The sequence below is a fragment of the Denticeps clupeoides genome, chromosome 16 (assembly GCF_900700375.1).
Source record: "Denticeps clupeoides chromosome 16, fDenClu1.1, whole genome shotgun sequence".
NCBI classification, from domain to species: domain Eukaryota; kingdom Metazoa; phylum Chordata; class Actinopteri; order Clupeiformes; family Denticipitidae; genus Denticeps; species Denticeps clupeoides.
In genome coordinates this window covers 13092856-13112797 of record NC_041722.1, presented here as the reverse complement: position 1 = coordinate 13112797, position 19942 = coordinate 13092856, and the positions used below count along the sequence as shown (strand labels likewise).

General features: G+C 43.2%; 2 protein-coding genes across 4 annotated transcripts in view; one reads left to right on the top strand and one right to left on the bottom strand.

Annotated features, from left to right (window-relative positions):
* pcsk6 (proprotein convertase subtilisin/kexin type 6) overlaps positions 1-4699 on the bottom strand; it is a 32541-nt gene extending 27842 nt beyond the window's left edge. The window contains exons 1-4 of the mRNA XM_028955912.1: positions 4192-4699; positions 2029-2133; positions 1250-1360; positions 202-345 (exon numbers count right to left, since the gene is read on the bottom strand). Coding sequence (XP_028811745.1) covers positions 202-345; positions 1250-1360; positions 2029-2133; positions 4192-4377 — 546 coding nt within the window. The 5' untranslated portion in view covers positions 4378-4699. The remainder of the gene's footprint in view (positions 1-201; positions 346-1249; positions 1361-2028; positions 2134-4191) is intronic.
* Positions 4700-10439: 5740 nt separating this feature from the next.
* Positions 10440-18811, top strand: plekho2 (pleckstrin homology domain containing, family O member 2). Of its 3 annotated transcripts, XM_028956601.1 has the most exons (7): positions 10448-10537; positions 10992-11142; positions 14230-14379; positions 14504-14626; positions 15833-15937; positions 16008-16106; positions 16193-18811. In XM_028956601.1, exons 2-7 carry the CDS (start codon positions 11134-11136, stop codon positions 17666-17668), a joined length of 1962 nt encoding a protein of 653 aa, XP_028812434.1. In that variant the 5' UTR covers positions 10448-10537; positions 10992-11133; the 3' UTR covers positions 17669-18811. The 3 variants fall into 3 exon arrangements, with proteins under 3 accessions (XP_028812436.1, XP_028812434.1, XP_028812435.1); XM_028956603.1 differs by lacking the exon at positions 10992-11142 and having other exon boundaries at positions 10440-10537; XM_028956602.1 differs by lacking the exon at positions 10448-10537 and having other exon boundaries at positions 10989-11142.
* The last annotated feature ends 1131 nt before the right edge of the window (positions 18812-19942 follow it).

Sequence of the window (19942 nt, the reverse complement as noted above, 5' to 3'; positions counted from 1 at the left end):
GTGAATAAAATTTTAATGATCCCCCCTTTGATTTTTTGGGGTGGAATATTTGGTTAGTACCAAATTCCTTCCTCATTTACATGAAGTGAATATATTTGTTGTGTGTGTGGAGGAGGGGGGTGTTGTGGCGCTCAGAACTTCACTGCATTTTATCATCAATACTGCCATGTGTTGCAATGAAAAAAGTAACAGGAGTCTCACAAAGTTCTGGGCCAGGTCTGGATGGTTTCTCTCTATGCCGTCATCCAGGATGGTGATCACAACATTTCTGCCGCTGTAGCCCCTCTGCCAGGCGGAGAGGATGTTCATCTCAGAGCGACAGCGATTGTTTTTGTCACCACAGTGCTGACAGATGACAAGGACAGTGACAGCGTGAGATCTCGCGGGTGCCCTCATTCAGGTTCTGGTTTTATTGCTCCATGACCTTTTAACATAATTATCCTTTTGAGGAATATCAACCGCGGATGCATAATCCTCTGATTTACAAACAAGAAAAATCTCCCCACTCAGCACAAATGCTTGGAGTGTCCTTGAGCTTTCTGTCATTGGTGACATGATGATGCTGAGCAGCAAGACATTCATCAAAACTCACCCCATCTCAGAATACTGTACCCTATTTGTATCTTGCAGGAGAGATTTTCATTTTCTCCAGACTGATGGAAACAGCAACCAGCATGCATTTCAACTGAAGTCAACTGATCTCAAGGTTAAATATTTAAATGTAAAATGGTGACATAAGAAAGTCCTTTTAATTAGTAAATTGACTCTTTCATCACATAAGTGAAAATCAATACAATATTCTACATTTGAAATGCTTCCCAACCCATATAAATATTCTATGGTTAACTTAATGCTGTTAAAAAAATATGTTACTGATGAACAAATGAAGGGATAAGTCAGGCATTTATATTCTCATCCATCCATTTCGATTCACAGTGTATTCTACTGCTAGGGAGTTTAATTTGTCCTCCGCACACTCTTAATAATCATGGGACCATTTCGCCCATGGTTCCTTATAAAAAACTTTTATCTCATCCTCATACATAATAAATACAAAACACATAATAATCTGTCGCCAAAACCAACGTTCATTTGCAAGGCAGCCATTTTTCAGTATTGCTGTGTGGGGAAATCATTTATCATAAAGTAATTATGAAAAAGTGTGCATGATTATTCATCATTCATACAGGCAGAATATGTTTCCATTAGATAAAATCAGGCAGATGTGATGGAGGGGGGGACTACTTACAATATACCACATGTTTGACCACTTGGGGTCGTTGAAATGAATAAAGTTGGGGTCGTTCCTCGCGTGCCTTTTCACTCGCGACTTCACCACCTGCTGCTGGACCCATTCAACCTGGAAGAATACCAACCGGCGTCATCAGAACCTCCCAGCCGCTGTGACGCAGCTTTCTTCTTGTGAACGCCACCCACTGTCGGCGTTCTCCACAGAGCGAAATAATCCATGTGGCGCCTGGTAGACAGCCTACAGTAGACGTCTTGGACAGCGCAGCTATTCTCACACATGCACACATAACCGGCCACAGCAGATACAGCAGATTTTTATATGATTTTTATAAGATCTGCCTGTTAAATCCTGAGCGGTTTTATAGAACCTGTGCGCGTTAGAAGTGTGAAAGCTGTGCTCTTGGCGCAGTGCAGCGCTTCGGCGCTGTCTTGACGCTGATAAAAGAGGTTATTGGACATTTGCTGCAGCAGCCCATTTGTACACATGGCTGGGGGGGGCGAGATATGATCGCGTGTCGGCCAATAGACCTGGGCTGCCGGCTTTATTGCTCTAGGGGTCCGGCCCTGTCAGGGCAAGCTGATCTTGGTCTGAGGGCCAAGGTCCAAGGAAAACAGCCTGATTTTGAATGCTTGGATGCTCCGTCAAATATTCCCAGACCCTTCCAGAATAATAAATCACAGTTTAATTTTTCATTAGGGTTTGAGCGTCCTACGATGATCTAGATGTGGATGATGTGTTAAGCATTGTTCCTCAGGGCTCTAAAGCAGAGCACTCACCTTTGGGTCCATGTGAATGAAACTGTGGGATCCTTTGATGGCGAACGCCGATCTTCGCACGACTCGGCTGTGATGGAAGTGATAATGATTTTCCAGGCCTCCAATCTGAACCACAAAAACATAGGGAATCTTTGATTTTGCTTACTCTGGTGGAACTCATCCCCAGCTCACAAATATGCTCAACATATCAGACGAGACATATTGTAAATTTATGCAGCAGGTTTAAAGCATATGTAACTCAGAAAATGTGTCCAAATGGAAAGCATGTGATGTGATTAATATGAAATCTCTGGAATATCTCAGCACATGTGCGTCTCTGGCAGACAGCCGCTTCATACCGAGACCACTGAGAACAGCTCCAACCATGGGAAATGGGAGGACTGGAAGATAGAAGATACCTCACGTGCTATAAAGAAGGGGTGCTTAACCTTAATGACCAGTAAATGGTTGGTTCAAATTCAGAGGGAGAAACCAAGATTTGTAATGACTGTGAAACCTTGCCCATGCAGCAAAAGCTTATTTAATTTATGTGCAGAAGAATTCAGAGGACCTTTCCAAACATCGTTCTGCAAAATTAACCAGATGTTACACACAAACACCACACATCTTCTCGGGATACCCCTCAAAGTGTTATGTATATGTCAGGTACATTACCAGTCAAACGTCTGGATGCAGCTACTCTTCTATTTTTTATGGAACAAAACTGAAGACACAGGGCTATGAAATAACACACGTGAACATTTCAGTCTCTCCAAAGCAGGGAGCTTTTACTGTGATGGCAGCATTTCACACTCTTGGCTTCTCTCTACTACCTAAGCTGAGCATAGGGACAACGGAGATGCTTTCCAACAGTCCTGTAGGTTTATGCTGAACTCTGTTTTTTTCATTCACAAGTGTTGATGAGCATAATGTCATAAAGCGGCTTTTGATAATGACAAACGTTAACAGAGCAGTTATAAAGGATTTCACTTTCTCCTGCTACAGACATTCTAAGTATGTTTCTTGCATAGGATTCTTCAAAATGGCTCCATCATAGTCTTCACAACCACCACAGAGGTAGGTGCATCCAAACTTTTGACTACTAGTGTATAAAGTGACCTTTTCGTTGAGCGCATTTTATGTTGAGTTTATCATGTCATCTTACTTCAACAGAGCCCAATACAACCTGGAATGTGGATGTGGTATTATTATTATTTTCATCATCATCATCGTCATTGCTGTAATAAGAACAGTAATAAGTGAAGTGATTGTCACTAGTCCTGCATGATGTCACAACCATGGTGGCATGACGAAGCAGGTGAACGGAGATGATGACGAGATGACGAGGAAGGACACATTCCCACGACGTCACGAAACCGGGGGTTAATGAGTGAAGAACAGGACAGGGGAGACATCCGATAACATGTGAATCCTGGACCGGAGTAACCCCTTCCGGACCGTGTCATGACACATGAGGACTAAAATGAATAATTAACAAGATTGCATTTCATTAGGAAGCCAATTAGTATGGCTATTCTGCTGGTTCCAATGGGAAATATTTCAAACAAACGCCCTCTGTGTCTGACAGTATTAATGACAATACAGAGATCAAATGAGTGAACATGAACTGTTGCACATAATTGACTGAAAGACACAGTGTGGCGCCAATCATTTTATGCATTGAGGGGTACAGGTAAAAACCAGCAATGGCAGCTTGAACTGATTGACAGGTGTGAGAGGACACCACGCCTTCCATTCTGCATGGAGTGGAGGGCTGAAGGTGACACGATCCCAACACCTCAAGTTCGATGCCAGACAGACGATGGAATAGTTCTGGAAAAAAAATGAACAGCCAAAACGAACTACGCCAATCAAAACCGGTTCACATACACAGAGGCACATTCTTGCGGGTGCAGCAAAAGGTGACTGTCCCTTGGGGATTATTAATTTCAAATTACTCAAGAGAAAAAAATAAATATATATATGTATATTGTTGAAATGGCTAATGAAATGGCACAAATGGATTTGGCTTCAGTCGTGGAACGGAGCTGTGTTGCAAATCGACTTGCAATAATGACAGTATGGGGGTGCCCGTGAGACGTCCACGGAGGTGAAGTAGCCCAACTTCCAGTGAAACTCCCACCACACCACGCCGCGGACGGTGAGAGTTACGACTGTCCTTACCTGTCCCAAATTCCTGTACCCGTATCTCAGCGCCACTCGGTCCGCGTCCCCGCGCCCGCCGGGGATCCGCACCGCCCAGTGGTTGGTGAAGACGCTCCGCGCCGGCGACGGCTGGCACAGGGCAAAAGTTGACAGCGCCAAAACGAACCCGAGAGGCGTCGTGGGCGCCGGGGCCGAGGCGGACATGGTGAAGGTCCGGCTGGTGCGAGGAGGAGACGCGGTCGCCCGTCTTTCAGTCCGACGCGCTCATCTTCTCCTCCGTCCCCGAGACCTTCGGCGCGGCCGAGCGACGCGGGGTCCTCGGGACGGGAAGGGAGGGTGGAGGCAAAGTGGCTCTCGACAGAGCCGCCAGCTGGGAAATTGTGGCGGGTCTGGACATCCGAGCGGGCGTTCGCGCGTTTTACGCGGTGCGCGTAAAGCGCGCCACCCCCACCGTCACCTTCCTCCCCATCCGGGAGCAGCCGGGGGGTCTTGCGAGGTCTTCCGCGGGACCTTCTGCCAAAGAATTTCCCCCCAGATGGCGCCTCGAGCTGAGCTGCCTTCAGCCTGCTGCTGATGAACAGATGATTTGGGTCGATGAAGTTTCGTGCGATTCAAATATTTGACGAAAGTGAAGTGTATTCGGAGAGATGAAGCGGTGGCACAGCGGGTTAACAGGAGGCCAGACCTATCACCACGACCCCCTTTAAAACACCTCGTCACCATCAACCGCCATTTCAAATAAATGGAGATTTAATTAATACATGTAGAACTGGTTAATTACCAGATTTGTGATATTTCGGCTGGCAACATGCTATTTAGACCCATGATCCTGGAGAAAGATGTTCCTGTGTTTCAAAATGGCAAAATGATTGGCCTTCACCAAGCAAATAAGATGACCAAAATAACTGAAATTGGGGTTAAGATCTGAGGTCCGAGTAAAGCAGACATCAAATAAAAGTAAAGCCTACAGTTCTACTCACAGCTCGGTTTTAACAGCGAAAGTAAGATCGCCGCCAGCCCCCAATACACGGAAAACTTGGAGCCATAAGAACAAGAACGGACCAGCCATAATTGCTCCGCAGCATCTGTTGAACAGAGAACTATTCACCCTTGAGTCATGTTGTAACAGAGCCCGACAGAGGGAGAACAACTGCACTCTTCTTGAGAGTATTCTGCGAAAGTGGTCCGACTGATAAGAGGCTCTTCAGTGCCACCCGCGTTCTTTACTCTGAATCTGCAGGCTTCTATATCATGCCACAATCACTAATCACCCATTCTCATGGTTCATGGCTCATGGTTCGGGGCTTTTTGGAAGCAAGGTGTTGGAAACACCGCCGTGAATGTGACAGGTGAAGGTCATCGGTCTATAGAGAACCTGAGAGAAAGCGAAGTGATTGTCATTGTGAAACACTGCAGCACAGACGAAACAACAAAATGTGTCCTCTGCTTTTAACCATCACCCTTGGTGAGTAGTGGGCAGCCATGACAGGCGCCCGGGGAGCGGTGTGTGGGGACGGAGCTTTGCTCAGAGGCAGATCGGGATTCGAACCGGCAACCTTCTGATTGACGGGGGCGCTTCCTTAACTGCTGGGCCACCACAAATTTAGATGAATTTTGGTCAACAAAATGACCTTTCACCCAAATTCCAGACAATTTCGATGCAGGTCAAATGCATTCACATTTGGGCGTAAAAAGAGGCAGATCGCTCACACCAATATTTTCCCACATCTTCCTGGAACAAACGCATTTATGGACTTGTTTACAAACGCATGAATGACATCATGACGCTTTTCATAAAAGTCATGTCCAAAATGCAGACTGGGAGGATCTACAGGGCAATTTTACATTCAGAGGCCTGTGCCTCCCCCTGGTGTTCAAGCTGCTGAACGAGATTCTGCAGCAGCTCGGCTTATCGTTTTATTATTGCCATCATGTATTTATATAGATAACAAACGGTTCTTTCAAAGTCTTATTACTTACTAATGTGTGCATTAGAAATGAAACATATGGTCACGTGACAATGAGCCAACTTTACAGGAGAGGAAAATTTGTGTTGATTACATTTCACATGGATAGTCACTTGCGCACTTTGGGCACAAAACTGCTTGTGTGTGTCTTTTTTTTATATATTATATAAAACTATTAATAATGTGTTTATGTCCAGTCTGATGTGCCTACCTCAGCTTCGCCCATAATGGCACTCACATGCACATGGTTCCCACCCCTCAAAATGACTGCTTACGCACACTGTACGTGGAGATGAAAGTTTATTAAAATCACCAGCCCTCGCAGCTGTCACGACTCTCACAGATTCCCAGCATCCTTTCCAGTTTGTGTCCGAACCCTTTTACTTTTTCAAGCAGCAAAGTGAATATCAGTGTACTAAACACACACCCGATGTCTTGTTCAGCAACAAATGTCGCTAATTAATGTGTTACTACAGTCTATAAATCCTGAAAACCGTTGTCACTTTTAAGTATTTCTTTCTTTGCAATATCATTTTGAAAAAGCGGCCTGTTGCGAAGATATAATAACCATGCTGTAAATGCTGTAAATGCTGTAACCAGTCGTGACTGGAAAAGTGTCCATGTGTCTTTATTGAAGTACTTCAAATGTCTACAATAAGATAAATGAATGAAGTAGCTACAGTGAGACAATGTGTGTCTTTGGAAGCGGTAAAAATAAGACGGAGACTTACACAGTCTCTCTGGGGGAGATTATTTGCTTGCCATGACTTACGCTGATAGTGATCTCGAATGAACACCGAGCCCCTTTAACCCGACAACTATTTCATTCCACAAAGATCAACTCTTAATGAAGCTGTCCAGCCAATCATTATTCAGGAGCGGTTTCCACGAGTTAATTTACTCTCCTACATGGGAGCAAATCAATAGGAAGCCATTCACAAGGTTAATCAACTACGGTACTTGGAGCTCGGACAAATTAAGCCATCTTTTCTGTCAGCTCAAACGACCTTGTCACAAACTCCCCTTTCTGCTCTCTGATACAGTAAAACGGTGAGATTTTATGATGGTTGGTGGACCAGGATTGGGACGGTTTTGGAACCAGATCTCAGAACAGTCTTGGGTTTGTGTAACCCTTGAGGCCGTTCAAGATCCATTAATTGGCTGTTGCTTGGCCAGGCTGTGGAACAGAGGGCCTTTTGAAAAACCTAAATGTGGACAAAATCTGCTGGCTGGTGAGACGGAGAAGGGCGGCCCAGAGGGTTGCCATAGGAACACGGTCAACTGACAAAGAACTTGCAAGGTCTGGTGTCGTGTTAGTTTAGAGCTGGACTCTCAGGCTCAGCACGATCCTCTGAACCTTCTTCTGTATCAGTTTTTTTAAATTCATGCAGCCATGAGATTCAAGCATGGTGCATTGCAAACGGTCGTAATGAAATCCAGATTGGCTGCTGCGGGACAGTTCTGCTGACGGTCAGTTTTGGTCAAGCTGGCTTAGCTGTAACTACCCACAGAGGTGTGCCACATCAACCAGTCTCCAGTTTTTTACATCCATGTGTACTGGTATAGATTAAAAGTAGCTCCATGTTTTGTATTTTACATGTTTTGTATGAGAAAAGAAAAAAAAAACATTGTGGAGTTGTTAAAACCGACAAATGACAATTGAATATCTGAATTTTATGAACATCATCTAAAGTTTAAACTCATATAGACTGCTTAAAAATTGATATGGATTTTACCCCATTAGAACATTACATTAGAAACTACTCTCATTTCAGAAGATTTCTGAGATCAAGGTCCAATGTTCTCTACACCTGCCTCAAATCCACCAATATCCACTTGTATTAGGCAAAAATGCATAATGCCATTACATGTTTCTGAGGGAAATTCAGACTAGGATTGGGACTAATACGTGTTTCTGTGTTTGCGAAGTTGCCCATGTTTTAGCACCTTTTTGGTATGCAGCACATCCCCCATTGTTAATGCTCGGGATGCATCATTGCAGTGATTGATGTATCTTTTTTTTACTCTTTTAACAGTTGCTGAGGTTGAACAACAGGAGGGAGGAATGTCCTGAATTTGCAATGGCCTTGCAGAAATTTTCCAAAGACCCGAGGTTTCTATATGCAATGATGAACGCCCTCATGGGTTTACATCACGTCCCATTACATGTACTCAAGAGTTTTCAGCTGCTGTGCTTTGAAATTACAGCATCACTACAGAAATGATAACTTTCATACTGCTATATATTTTTTTATATATATATTTTTTATATTGTGATGCACACGTTCAGGAGAGATAACACATAGCAGGGCCCAACACAGTTTAACAGCTTGTGTTTGAAGAGGTGGTTCTCATATCACAGCAGCTCCATGACAGGGTGGTAGTAGCCTAGTGGGTAACACACCTGCCTATGAACCAGAAGACCCAGGTTCAAATTCCACTTACTCCCCTGAGCAAGACACTTATGCCTAAGTTGCTCCAGGGGGGGACTGTCCCTGTAAATACTGATTGTAAGTTGCTCTGGATGAGGGCGTCTGATAAATGCCATAAATGTAAATGACAGCACACTGTTCAGGGACGATCAGTCTGAATTGGCTTTCCTGTTCAACTCTGAATGAAAGTCGAAGGTTTGATTAACAAGTGAATCCAACCTTGTGAGGCCGTGGTTTAATTTCCTATTTACCCCCATGTGGTAATTGTAAGTTGTGCCCACCCCCTACCTCTGGCTCGGTCATTGGCCAGTGTGATGCTGTGTGCTTGAGCTACTAGTGTTTGGTTGTTTTTGGCCCACAAGCCATGTTCTTTGTTTCAAATTAAAAACGGCACATTTCTCACTATGTTGTGTGCTGTGCCTCTTCCTTCCCCTTTGGCATTACAAACATTCAAATCTTGCGGCGCATCGTGGCACTTTAACACTCATTTACTTGACGTAAAGTGAGGTGAGGTAAAATGCTGACAATTTAAGGCTTACAATTCGAAATCTGTGAGAAACATTTGTCATTTACTAAATGTTGTTTGTCATTTTTATCATCACATGCTACACCGTGATCAGAACATGTCAACATATTGAATCTAGGTGTCCAGTTGGATATCTGCTGATTGGCAACCTGTGATGTAAATAATTATGATGACCGAACATGGCTTCCTTTAACGCAGCTCAACTTTACTTCCTCAGATAATGCACATCATGTGTAAGTGTGCGTGTATGTGACAAAAAAGGTTTCACTGCAGGCAGAAGTAAGAAAGTAGGCTTTAGTCATTCGTTGTCATTTCACCCAACGAAATGCAAGACTGAGCATCATGTTTGTGTTTATATGATCACGTATGCGTCATGGTAACAGATGTTATCAATTCACGACCTAAGGTCACCCATGGGTGGCGCATCACACCCACAGTTTCCTTCTCCCCACAAGCTCCAGGGACTTTTATTTCTATTTTTGTATTGTTAAGTGCGACATGCAACAGGCAATATTACTGGCGGTTTCATAATAAGCATAAATCCTATACACTGCCATTGAAAAGTTTTTTTATTTTATGCAAAGCACCAGCAAAGTATTTGCTGGTGCATGGACAGGATTTCTCATCAATTTCATGTGAGTTTTCCATCAACAACAAGTACAATATCTGCAGTGGGGAGCATGCCTCTCAGTTCCTGTTCAGACATGATGCACCGAACCAACAGTTTCTGAGCGGCAGAATAAAACAGCCAGGACCCAGGCTGCTGTCTGCATCTATTTATATATTCCCCAAATAACCCAACATCGCCATGCAGCTCTGCAGTGTGCACATGCAGTCAGACTTTAACCAAATCCACAGAAGGTAAAATATACAAAAACAAACAAATAAATTCATTATTTCATAATGGCCGTTTTTAAACGCTTGCTGATTATCCAACTGAAGATTGGCTGAAGAGCAGAAAATGCTCATGTTGTGACCATGTGGATGTGAAGGATCAAGCTGAACAACTGAAAAGTTTTGCTGGAGGCCCTCAAAGCACCATTGAGATGTTTGAGGCCACTTGATATCATGAATCGCTCTTTCACTGAGCTCCACCAAAGAAAAGCCATTATCAAATGGCGCACATCTGAAAATATTCCAGAGAAAATACGCAATGACTGGGCCCATTCTGTCACCACACAGATGCCAAATGTCACATGGCATGAATAAGTTGACCGTGCAGACGTCCAGCAAGGTCTCTGTTCTGCTTACGGGCAAACCCCGTAAGCGCGATGAGCACGAGGAAGTGACGTTGCGACGCTGTGGCCATCATTTATATACAGGGCCCGTTTTTTTTTCTGAGAGGAAATGGCCTGTCTCTCCTCTCACTTCTGACAAGATGAACTGCTCATCCACAAAAAGAAACCTCCACCACCGCCACCCAACACCCACCACCATATGTATGTATGTATGTATGTGTGTGTTAAAGTAGAAGTAGAAGTGAAAGTGTACTTTTTTGGTTGAAGTTGAGAAGTCAGGGTGGCTTTAGAAAAGGGGAAATGTGCTCGAGGGATGAAAGGTGTGGAGATTTTTTTTTTTATTATTTCTTTTCGAGTGTTTTTTCCCTCAGTAATAACTCCGTTGATGATGATGATGATGATGAGGGTGATGGAGGGGGGTGGGTGGGTTGTCGCCCTTTTGTAAAAACAGGGTCTGCATTTTGAACTCTTAAAAAAAAAAACTTTTTTTTTTGTTGTTGTTGGAACCTTGCTGAGGCGTCGTGTTAATGCTGAAGACCTGCTGTCTCCCGACCGGGGACTTACCGGAAACCCGTCTCTCCCCCCCACCCTCTCTCTCTCTCTCTCTCTCTCTCTCACTCTCTCTCTCTCTCTCTCGCAACTTGATTCGAAGCAGAGAGTCGACAGAGGAAAGGGGGGAGTCGAGAAGAAGTTCCCCATTCTCGCCGCCTTCGCGTCATGCTCGGTCCGCGGTGAAGTCGCCGCCGTCCCGAGCCGAGAGACGTCGTCCGCGCATAACGGGCCGCGGGGTTGTTATCATGGAAGATGTGAGTGTTCCGCCGCCGCCCGCCTCGGAGTCCTTTTTTGTTGCTTTTACTACTTTCAGTAGAAAGGACCAGCGCTGCAACGTGATGCAGCCACAGACCAGGAAACTGTGTATATGTGTGTGTATATATATACGTGTGTGTGTCTGTGTGTATTTAAAGTTACTCGTCGCGCGTTACTTTTGCTTTTACGAGGCCGAGCAGTCGTACTCGTTGCTCTGACGCCCTCTTTTCTCGCGTCGCCTGTCAGATGCGCGTCGCTTCCACCGCCATTTACTCGGCGCGTAGAGCTGGAGCAGCACCTGCTGACCTGCAACACACACACACACACACACACACACACACACACACAGCGACTTTTTACTAATATCCCACCACTTCAGCAACCAGGGGAAGAACTCCGCCTCCCGATCTCTACTTCGAAAGTTAGGATTGCGCTTTTTATTGCAACATGTAATGTTTTTAAGATGTCTTTAGTAGTAAAAAACGACACCTTGCATGCAGTTGCAGGCCCAGTTCACCGTCGTGGTTTATAATGTAGGAGTTAAAGAAGGGAAAGTTCCATGTTGTTGTCATGATTGGAGCTCATTGCATTGCTGTGCTGCGCCTTGGGTCGCTGTGACTCCATCAGCTTCCTCTTTTTAGCCACAGCGAGTGAAGAACCCGCCGCCGGTGGGTACAGGACTCCCGCTGCCCGGCCCTCGGCTGTGTGTCAGTGGTTGAACTGGCAGGGATCAGTACGTCCCATCCAGACTGAGTGACATAAGGTGTCACCATCTTGGATAAATGCCGGGTCTGTTTTACGGCCGGCCGCTGCGAGTTTGTTTTTAATAGTCGGGGCTGGCGGAGGATGGGGTTTGTAAGGAGACTTCCTTCCACATTTGCTTGAGAGCCTTGCGCGGTGGGAGGGGCTCGGCCGCCCCCCCCCCGTCTGATAGACCTGCAGAGGCCGGGGAATCATGTGATTGCAGCTGATTTCAGTTTGCTTGCGTGGTGAGTTCAAGCGGGCGCAGGTCAGTTCAGCGCATCACGGGCCTCAATTCGTCCCAGATGGAGGCAGCGTTCTGCCGAGCGCCTTTATGTGGAACACATGTGTGAGCTGCGCCTCACCCAGAAAGCCTGCAGGTCCTGAATGGGGCTGCGGGCTGCTCAGAGTTTTATTCCTACAGGTCTATTCGAGGTGCCGATACCAGCAACCTCTTTAGCGCTGCATAAACACTCACAAACTCCTGTGTCATAAGCTGTAAACGGAAATCAGATTCTGTAGCCATAAATATGCATGATGCATGCAAAAAAAAAACCCCGCTATACTGCACAATTAAGACCTACAGTGGACACAATATCATGCTTATATATGAATACATGAATCGTATTCATAACCTAGAGCATATGTGCACGTTTCATATGGACATATTCAGCAACTGGTTGAACTGGCAAGTGAAATCCATTTTTGCAGAAAATTGGGAAAAGCGATCACTTCCTCAGATGTCACTACGAAAGCGAAGTACTTCCTTTTAGCCTAACCAGGATTTTTCTAACAAAGCACTCACACAAAATTGACTTCCACTTCTGTGTTCATTTTATCAAGCCAGTCAACCGAGACTCTGTTCCAAAAAACTGGACACTGTGGTATAGGTTTTTCCACTCCACCCTATGTTTCTGGCACAGCACTCCGTCATTCTTCATGGGTTGCGTTCCAGATTTTCCCCCCTCCTGTTAATATGAGAATAACAAAGCCTGATCAGAGTGTCCCCGTCTCACCCTGTGTGCTGAGTGCTGGTCTGCACGGTTTCCTGGACTGTGTCATGTGGAAAAGTCGTATGTGAGCAGCGCAGCCTAGCTCATCTATCACAGCATGTAAACGCAGAAAAAAACGCAAAAAAGTTCTAATAAAGAAAGAAATGAATGAATTTTTGAATGACAAAAATTCATGGGTGGAAGTAGCCTAGTGGGTAACACACTCGCCTATGAACCGTAAGACCCAGGTTCAAACCCCACTTACTACCATTGTGTTCCTGAGCAAGACACTTAACCCTGAGTTGCTCCAGGGGGGGACTGTCCCTCTAACCACTGATTGTAAGTTGTTCTGGATAAGGGTGTCTGATAAATGTAAATGTAAAATGCTATCAAAAGACTGACACGCGTTTCCATACATAAGCTTCAAACAGAATGTTATATATTATATATCCTCTCTTTTAAAATTAACATATTTACAGGAGGCACAACACTTGTGTAGCATCACAAAGACTTTATTAACAATTAAATAAAATATGTAGTTTTCAGATCGAAAGAAATACCCATAAATAAGTAGACAAAACTTTTGGAACAAAACAAGGAAGCATCACTTTGCTTTTCAGTCACACTATCTCATCTCATAAGCTATGCGGATATCTGGGATTGTGCAGTATATTGACCACAGGTACATGTGAAGAAGACACTTAATATCCAAAACGCGTAGATATTTATAATCCACTGCTTGTTCTATATTAAATGTTTATCTATAACTTTGGGGCAGCAAATGAGTTTTTTTCTATTGTAAGAACTGAAAGCACAAAAAGCTCCTGGATTCTCTGTTCCTCTTCTCCCAGCTACAGCCAACCAGCCTATTGTTGTTTCAGTTTATTTATTTGGTAAATTGTAGAAGATGACCTTAAAGTGGTGGTAGTAGCTTAGAGAGCCAGAAGAGCACAGGTTCAAACCCCACTTACTACCCTTGTGTCCCTGAGCAAGACACGTAACCCTGAGATGCGCTGTAAGTCACCCTGGGTAAATGTAAATGTTAAGGTGGCCCCTGTCTTCTGTGTTCGGTCAAAGTGCTGTTAAAACCACGGCCTCTTCACCCATTCATTACACGTCATACAAGACGGGTTCTGACAAGACAGGTCCAGAAAAATATATAGAAATATATTTTTATAAAAAAACAAAAAACAAAAAAACAACAGGTCCACCGGCTACAGATTGCAAACAAAAGGATAGTTCAGCCTGTGCTGTCAAAAAAAATGCCATACATAGCCACAACCAGTGCAGAACATATTTATAGTGTTCTTAAGCAGTACTATATTCTTTACATGTTCTTCCCATGCATGACAGGATGTGAAAGAAGAGACAGCAAAGCCTAAAGAGGTCAAATTCACCGGGATGGCCGGCTGGATAAAGAAGTCCTCGGGGAAGTTTTTGGGGACCTATAAGGACCGCTACATTCAGCTGGAACGCACAGAGGTCGTGGTCTATGAAAACGAGGTACGGACAAATGCTTTTACTTTTCTCATTCAAATTGAAAAATGGGATAATCACTGTACATTAAGCATACAAAGTGTTAGAATCGCCTAAAATCAAGATTTCATCTTTTTCTTTTTCGGAAAAGGATTTAAAGATCTGCGTGGAGAGAGTGGATCTGGAAAATTATGACAAATGCCATGAGCTGCGGAGTACATTCAAGAAGAAAAACAGGCTGGTGTTGATAAGAGCTCCCAACTGCGGCAATAAAGTAAGGACTTCAAAGCACACTTTTTATTTAAAGCTAATGAAAACACTCGTATTTGGCTCAATGAAGCACTGCAAATGTTAGAAGACATCGCTTTTTTAGAAAAATATTTTGTCCATGATAAAAAATGGCCTGGGTACATGAGATATTATTGGAGAATTTGTAAAATTAGAGGAACTGAGGTTGCAATAACTTTAAGAATCACAGATGGGGACAATATAAGAGTCACTTAATCTCGTGATGTGCAGATCCTTAAATAACTACAAATGGAGCAAAGCTCACCTAGTGTGGCGAAGAGCGTTCTGAAATGCGGAAGACACCGAAGTGGTGATATTATAAAATGTCGTATTAGTAACACATGATGCAACTTCATCGTTGGCGGGGTCAGGGGATGTTTGGGACTCGGCAGATGTTTGGAGCTCTTCTCTAGCAGGCTGTGTGTTAAAAGCCAGCAGCCCCTCCCTGCTTGTAACTTTTTCCCCTCGTCTTAACACACTGACCAGCCAAATGGAATGAGTCAGACACCACGGCCCGTGGCTGTGCTTCAACGCTGCAACTCCCACACTGTAGCACAGGACGTGGGGGGCAGAGACACGCCATATTGCAGCCACGCGTCACTGTATAACATTAAAGCAAAACGTAGTTTAAATAATCACATCGTCCTCCATTGACACATTGAGATCTCCTAGCAAATTATGGTCATGCTAAATATTGAGGATTCAAGATGTATAAAGACAGCAAAAACATCCAGTTCTTTTGTTGACCAGCTTAGTTGTAGTTTTTTATGTATTAAAAAAAGATTGTCAGCAGACTTCTAGGAGAGGATGCAGTGAATGTCTTGGGTAAACTGTTACAGGATGTGCCCGTTTATTATTTTTTGCGCTAGACTTTTCCGGTCAGCTTTCTTTTTTTCTCTTTTCTGTTCGGTCTACTGACTTTTCTTTTTGTGTATTTGACCACACTGGACAGCCTGTTGATGATCATTGTGGGCCCTGCTGGGCCATGTTGTGCAAAATTGTTCAGTTGCATGTATTTGAACGCTTGATATTTTACTCTTTCATGACTGCAAGCTTATGTCTGTTTTTGTGTGTCTTTATGGAGGTTTATGTTTAACCATGTGGAATAATGGATTCGTTTATTGGGGTTTAATTGTCTATGCTTAAGTTGTAAAGTTGTATAGCGTTTTGATTGTTGGATGTATTTTTTCAGGTCCATGATGTGAAGTTACAGGCTCAAAATCCTGAGGAAAAGGAGGCTTGGATAAAGGCCATCAGTGATGGCATCAACAGAGCAAAAAACAAAATCTTTGATGAGGTAACAATAAGGCTGATTTATTTTGCTTTGACAATGTGATTTGTCTTCAACTAAATGTCTTTTTTACAAGGTGAAAGTAGATGAAAGCTGCTCTTTACAGCATGCAACACGTGACCGACCCAAGGGAAATCGTGGCAGAAGACCACCAACCAGAATACACATGAAGGAGGTTAGTAGATGCTTCTGTTCTCATCTCAGCCGATATGTTGGCTGTTTAGTCATTTTTATCTAACTATTCTTATATATTGCATTTAGATTGCAAACATATCGTCTGATGGCGTATTGAGACTTGATTTAGAAGATGATAGCAACAGGCCTAATGGAACTCACCATGTCAATGCTGAGAACACACAAAAAGAAACCATGAAACCTCCTATGCCCCCAACGGGTGGTTCCAATAAGGAAGAGACTGACAATGGAGAACCAGTCCCTGAAAAGAAGGTTCTCAAGCCACCAATGCCTCCTTCCCAGCAGACCAAACCAGCTGTCAACGTGGAGCAAGAAACTCAACAGGAGGAACCTCCTGAAAGTCAAACAGACATAGGAATGGCACAAACATCTATTGGTTCCCAGGATGACCTTTCATCTAATGCACCAGAGAAAGAAATGAAACCTCCCACTCCTCCTTCGAAAGACAAGAAACCAGTGGCTGTGGGGATGCAGGAGGCTCATGGGCTTCCAGACAAAGGTCCAGATGAGGGATGTAAGGAAGAGGCTGAGGAGAACAAAGAAGGGGAGAACATTCTAGTGACCCGTGAACAAGAGGTTGTAGAAACTGAAGGTGACCCAAAACCTTCAGTTGTTGAGTTGGACTCAACTGAAGGATCCTCGGAAGCAAAAATGCTCAAACCTGAAGTTGAAGAAAACCAACCCATATGCAAAAGCAAAGAAACCCTAACATCCAGCCCTGAACCTGCTGAAACTCAGTCTGTCCAGGAACCTGTCAAAAAAAACACTGGGCCACCTGCTCCTCCCAAAAAGAAACCGATTAAATTCCCCATCACACAACAAGCCAATGAGCAGCCTAAGATTGCCAAGAAAGATTCAGTGGACAGCATTGAGACCTTGAATGAAGCCACTTTAGAAGCTCAGCCTGAGGAACCGTGCACAGTAGGAATGTCTTCTCCAGCCGAGGAACGAGAGAAGGAGGAAGGAAAGTCCATAGATAGTGGTCAGCACTCTTTAGAGGAGTCTGAGAACAACGACCCTGCCACAGTCTCGGGCGGGGACATGAGCGAAGATGAGATAGAATCACCTACCGCCCAGAAACCAGACAATAGCCAGGATCTGTTCAGCAGCACCACCATCATGCACACTTCCACCTCAGACCTCTGCTCTGAGCTGGATACTTCTTCTGTTCCAAAACCTGCTGTTCTGTCCACCCGTCCCCCAATACTCCTCAAACCCTCTTCTAAGCCAAAGTCGGCATCCATGGGAAACCTCCTGACAGAGTCCTTAGAGGACAACGTGAAAAACCTTCCAGACGCGTCTGTAGAAGGCGACGTGAAGCACCTGCAGTTCGAAGTTGACCTCGCGCTTGAGAAGACGGGGGAGCTTTTGGATGCCATATCGAGCAAACAAGATGACGGCGAGGCGAAGGCTCCCCCTCCGGAGGAGCTGCTGGCTGTGGCCATGGAGAAACTCAGGAAAGCAGACCAGTTCTTGAAAGAGGCAGAGAGCTTGAAGGAGTCAAAATGCCCGGGCAAGAGTAAAAAGCGGATTAGCTGGTGATGGTAGCTTCCTGATGATGGCTTGTGGGCTTTTCTGACTAATTATGCAGTATTGGGCAAGTAACCTTAATACTATGAGCTTTCTCTCTCTCTTAATACCTTGGATAATGGCTTGAACATAAAATGTTGTATAATTCTATTTAATGACTTGTAACATACTGATATCGTTTTGTTTTAATAATTCACTCCTCCACTCGCAAATATTCCAGTATATCCAATGTTGCACTTACCAGGAAAAGTGGATTCACTGCGAATTTCCACCTGCTCACACCCAGTCTGTGCATATGTGTAAATATATTATGCGTGTGATGAATTTTCACGAGATGCCATTGGAATAGTGAAAGGCAACGTACACTGTGTGTCTGGCTTTCACCCGTCCTCTCTTATTGTGGTAAGCGCCAAACTTTGCTCACGGCCTATAATTAGTGCACAGAAACCTGCCACTTCCTGGCGATGTAAGAGTACTTTTACTCATGCAGTGTGCAGTTCTACCGAGGCTGGCGAGCTTGTCTTGGACTTGTGCACTCATGTCAGTCGGTCATCAGAGCGCCGCTGATATGTGTCCCAGACGGAATGCGGCTCTTGCTTTTGCTTCACATGCCTCTGACACTGAAAAGAGCCACATTCTCAATATGATTTCATTTTTAAAAGAAACTTTAATACTGAGCTGTTACAGTACATTTTTTACAGAAAAAAGTGAAAAAATGCGGTATTTAAATTTTACTTTGTTCTTGGCCGTGCATATAGACATGCATTAGACCAACCCTACCTGTAAAAAAGTGGTAAGTTTTTTTTAAATGTAATTAAAAAAAAATATTTCTTATCTAGAAAAAATGTAAATAAAAACTTAAGATAACATTGAATTTTTAATATTTAATTTATTAATCACTTCCCCATGTATTGGCTGCATTTATGAACATGATGCATGTGTCTGGAAATCTAACCGAGTATCTTCAACAATAATTCATAATAATTCTGATGAATGTTTTCTATAAACATCTGAATGGCACTAAACTGATGCATCATGATGTCTACAGTATTTTGTAATATTTTTGTAAGGATTTTGATACTAATTGGAATAATACATTCTTGGCTTCCTGTTAAGCATGCTAAACATGTTTTAAATAAATACAGTTTTTGCTAACTCCTGTGCAAAATGTTTTCCTAATTATTTATACAAAGGGCCGGGAAAAAAGCAGTGATATCTGAGAATGCATTAACATAAATGTATTCAGTTGTGTGTTCCAAAATAGTACCAAAATGCAATGCATACAGAAAATGTTTAGAATCCACTATGCATATTAATTTTAATCTCTGGTTTGAGAATGTCACTTTTGTTTACAGTACACTAGATCAGGCCTATGTAGATTATACGGGTGGTCACATCTGTACTTGACTGAAACACCCAAGTGACACTGAAAATGACTGCATGTTGGCTGTTTTCCTGAAGTACCACTAGAGGGAGCCAACAAACAACACACACCACACACACACACACACACACACACAAACAGGCATATCTTTCAAAATCTGTAATTTTGTTTTTCTTTGTCCATAGGTGCGTAGGTGCATTCTAAAATAGTCCTCTTACATTTAAAAATTAAGCTGTAAATATACTGTCTAGTAAAGTCCCATTGAGACATACTGTATGTGATTTTGGGCTGTATAAGAAATAAATGTTGTTATAAATGTTGTTGTAAACTGAAAGGTACAGTGCATACAAATTAATATGTTTTAAATATATTTATTACATGAATTCTGTTCCACATGCACATCCCAACCCTGTCTAAATATGCATTCTCCAAGTCAGGTGATACCCTGAATTTATTTGGATTAATTTGACCTTATTATAATTTTCACAGAAATAGTTCATTTCTGTATCGTGTTAATTTTGTTCATTTAAAATGTTAAACAAATTGACACATACACATATGCACTACACACATTCTTATCCTATTCGGAAAGATTCCTTTAGAATGAACCTTAGATACAATTAAATTTGTAAAAACACTAGGTCATTTGATTTCATTGCAAGTTTTATTATGTTGTAGTAGAGTAAGAATAGGATACTTTAGTGCAGTAGTTCAAGATGTTAAAAAGGACAAAATTATGTGGTTTATAGACAGGAAATGCATTTATCTATTTTTAGATACCCTGAGAGTGTCCTGTGGGTTCATGTGTAGTCATTGTGTTGCCATGGAGCAGTCACTATTACCATTATCATAACTAGTGCTATGATTATAGTGATCAATGCAAAATAAATAAATGATGGACA

Excerpts from the sequence above, each read along its gene's own strand:
- plekho2 (XM_028956601.1), top strand. Across the intron at positions 14,380-14,503 it reads TCGTGGTCTATGAAAACGAG|GATTTAAAGATCTGCGTGGA; the intron begins GTACGGACAAAT and ends TTTTCGGAAAAG. Across the intron at positions 14,627-15,832 it reads CTCCCAACTGCGGCAATAAA|GTCCATGATGTGAAGTTACA; the intron begins GTAAGGACTTCA and ends GTATTTTTTCAG.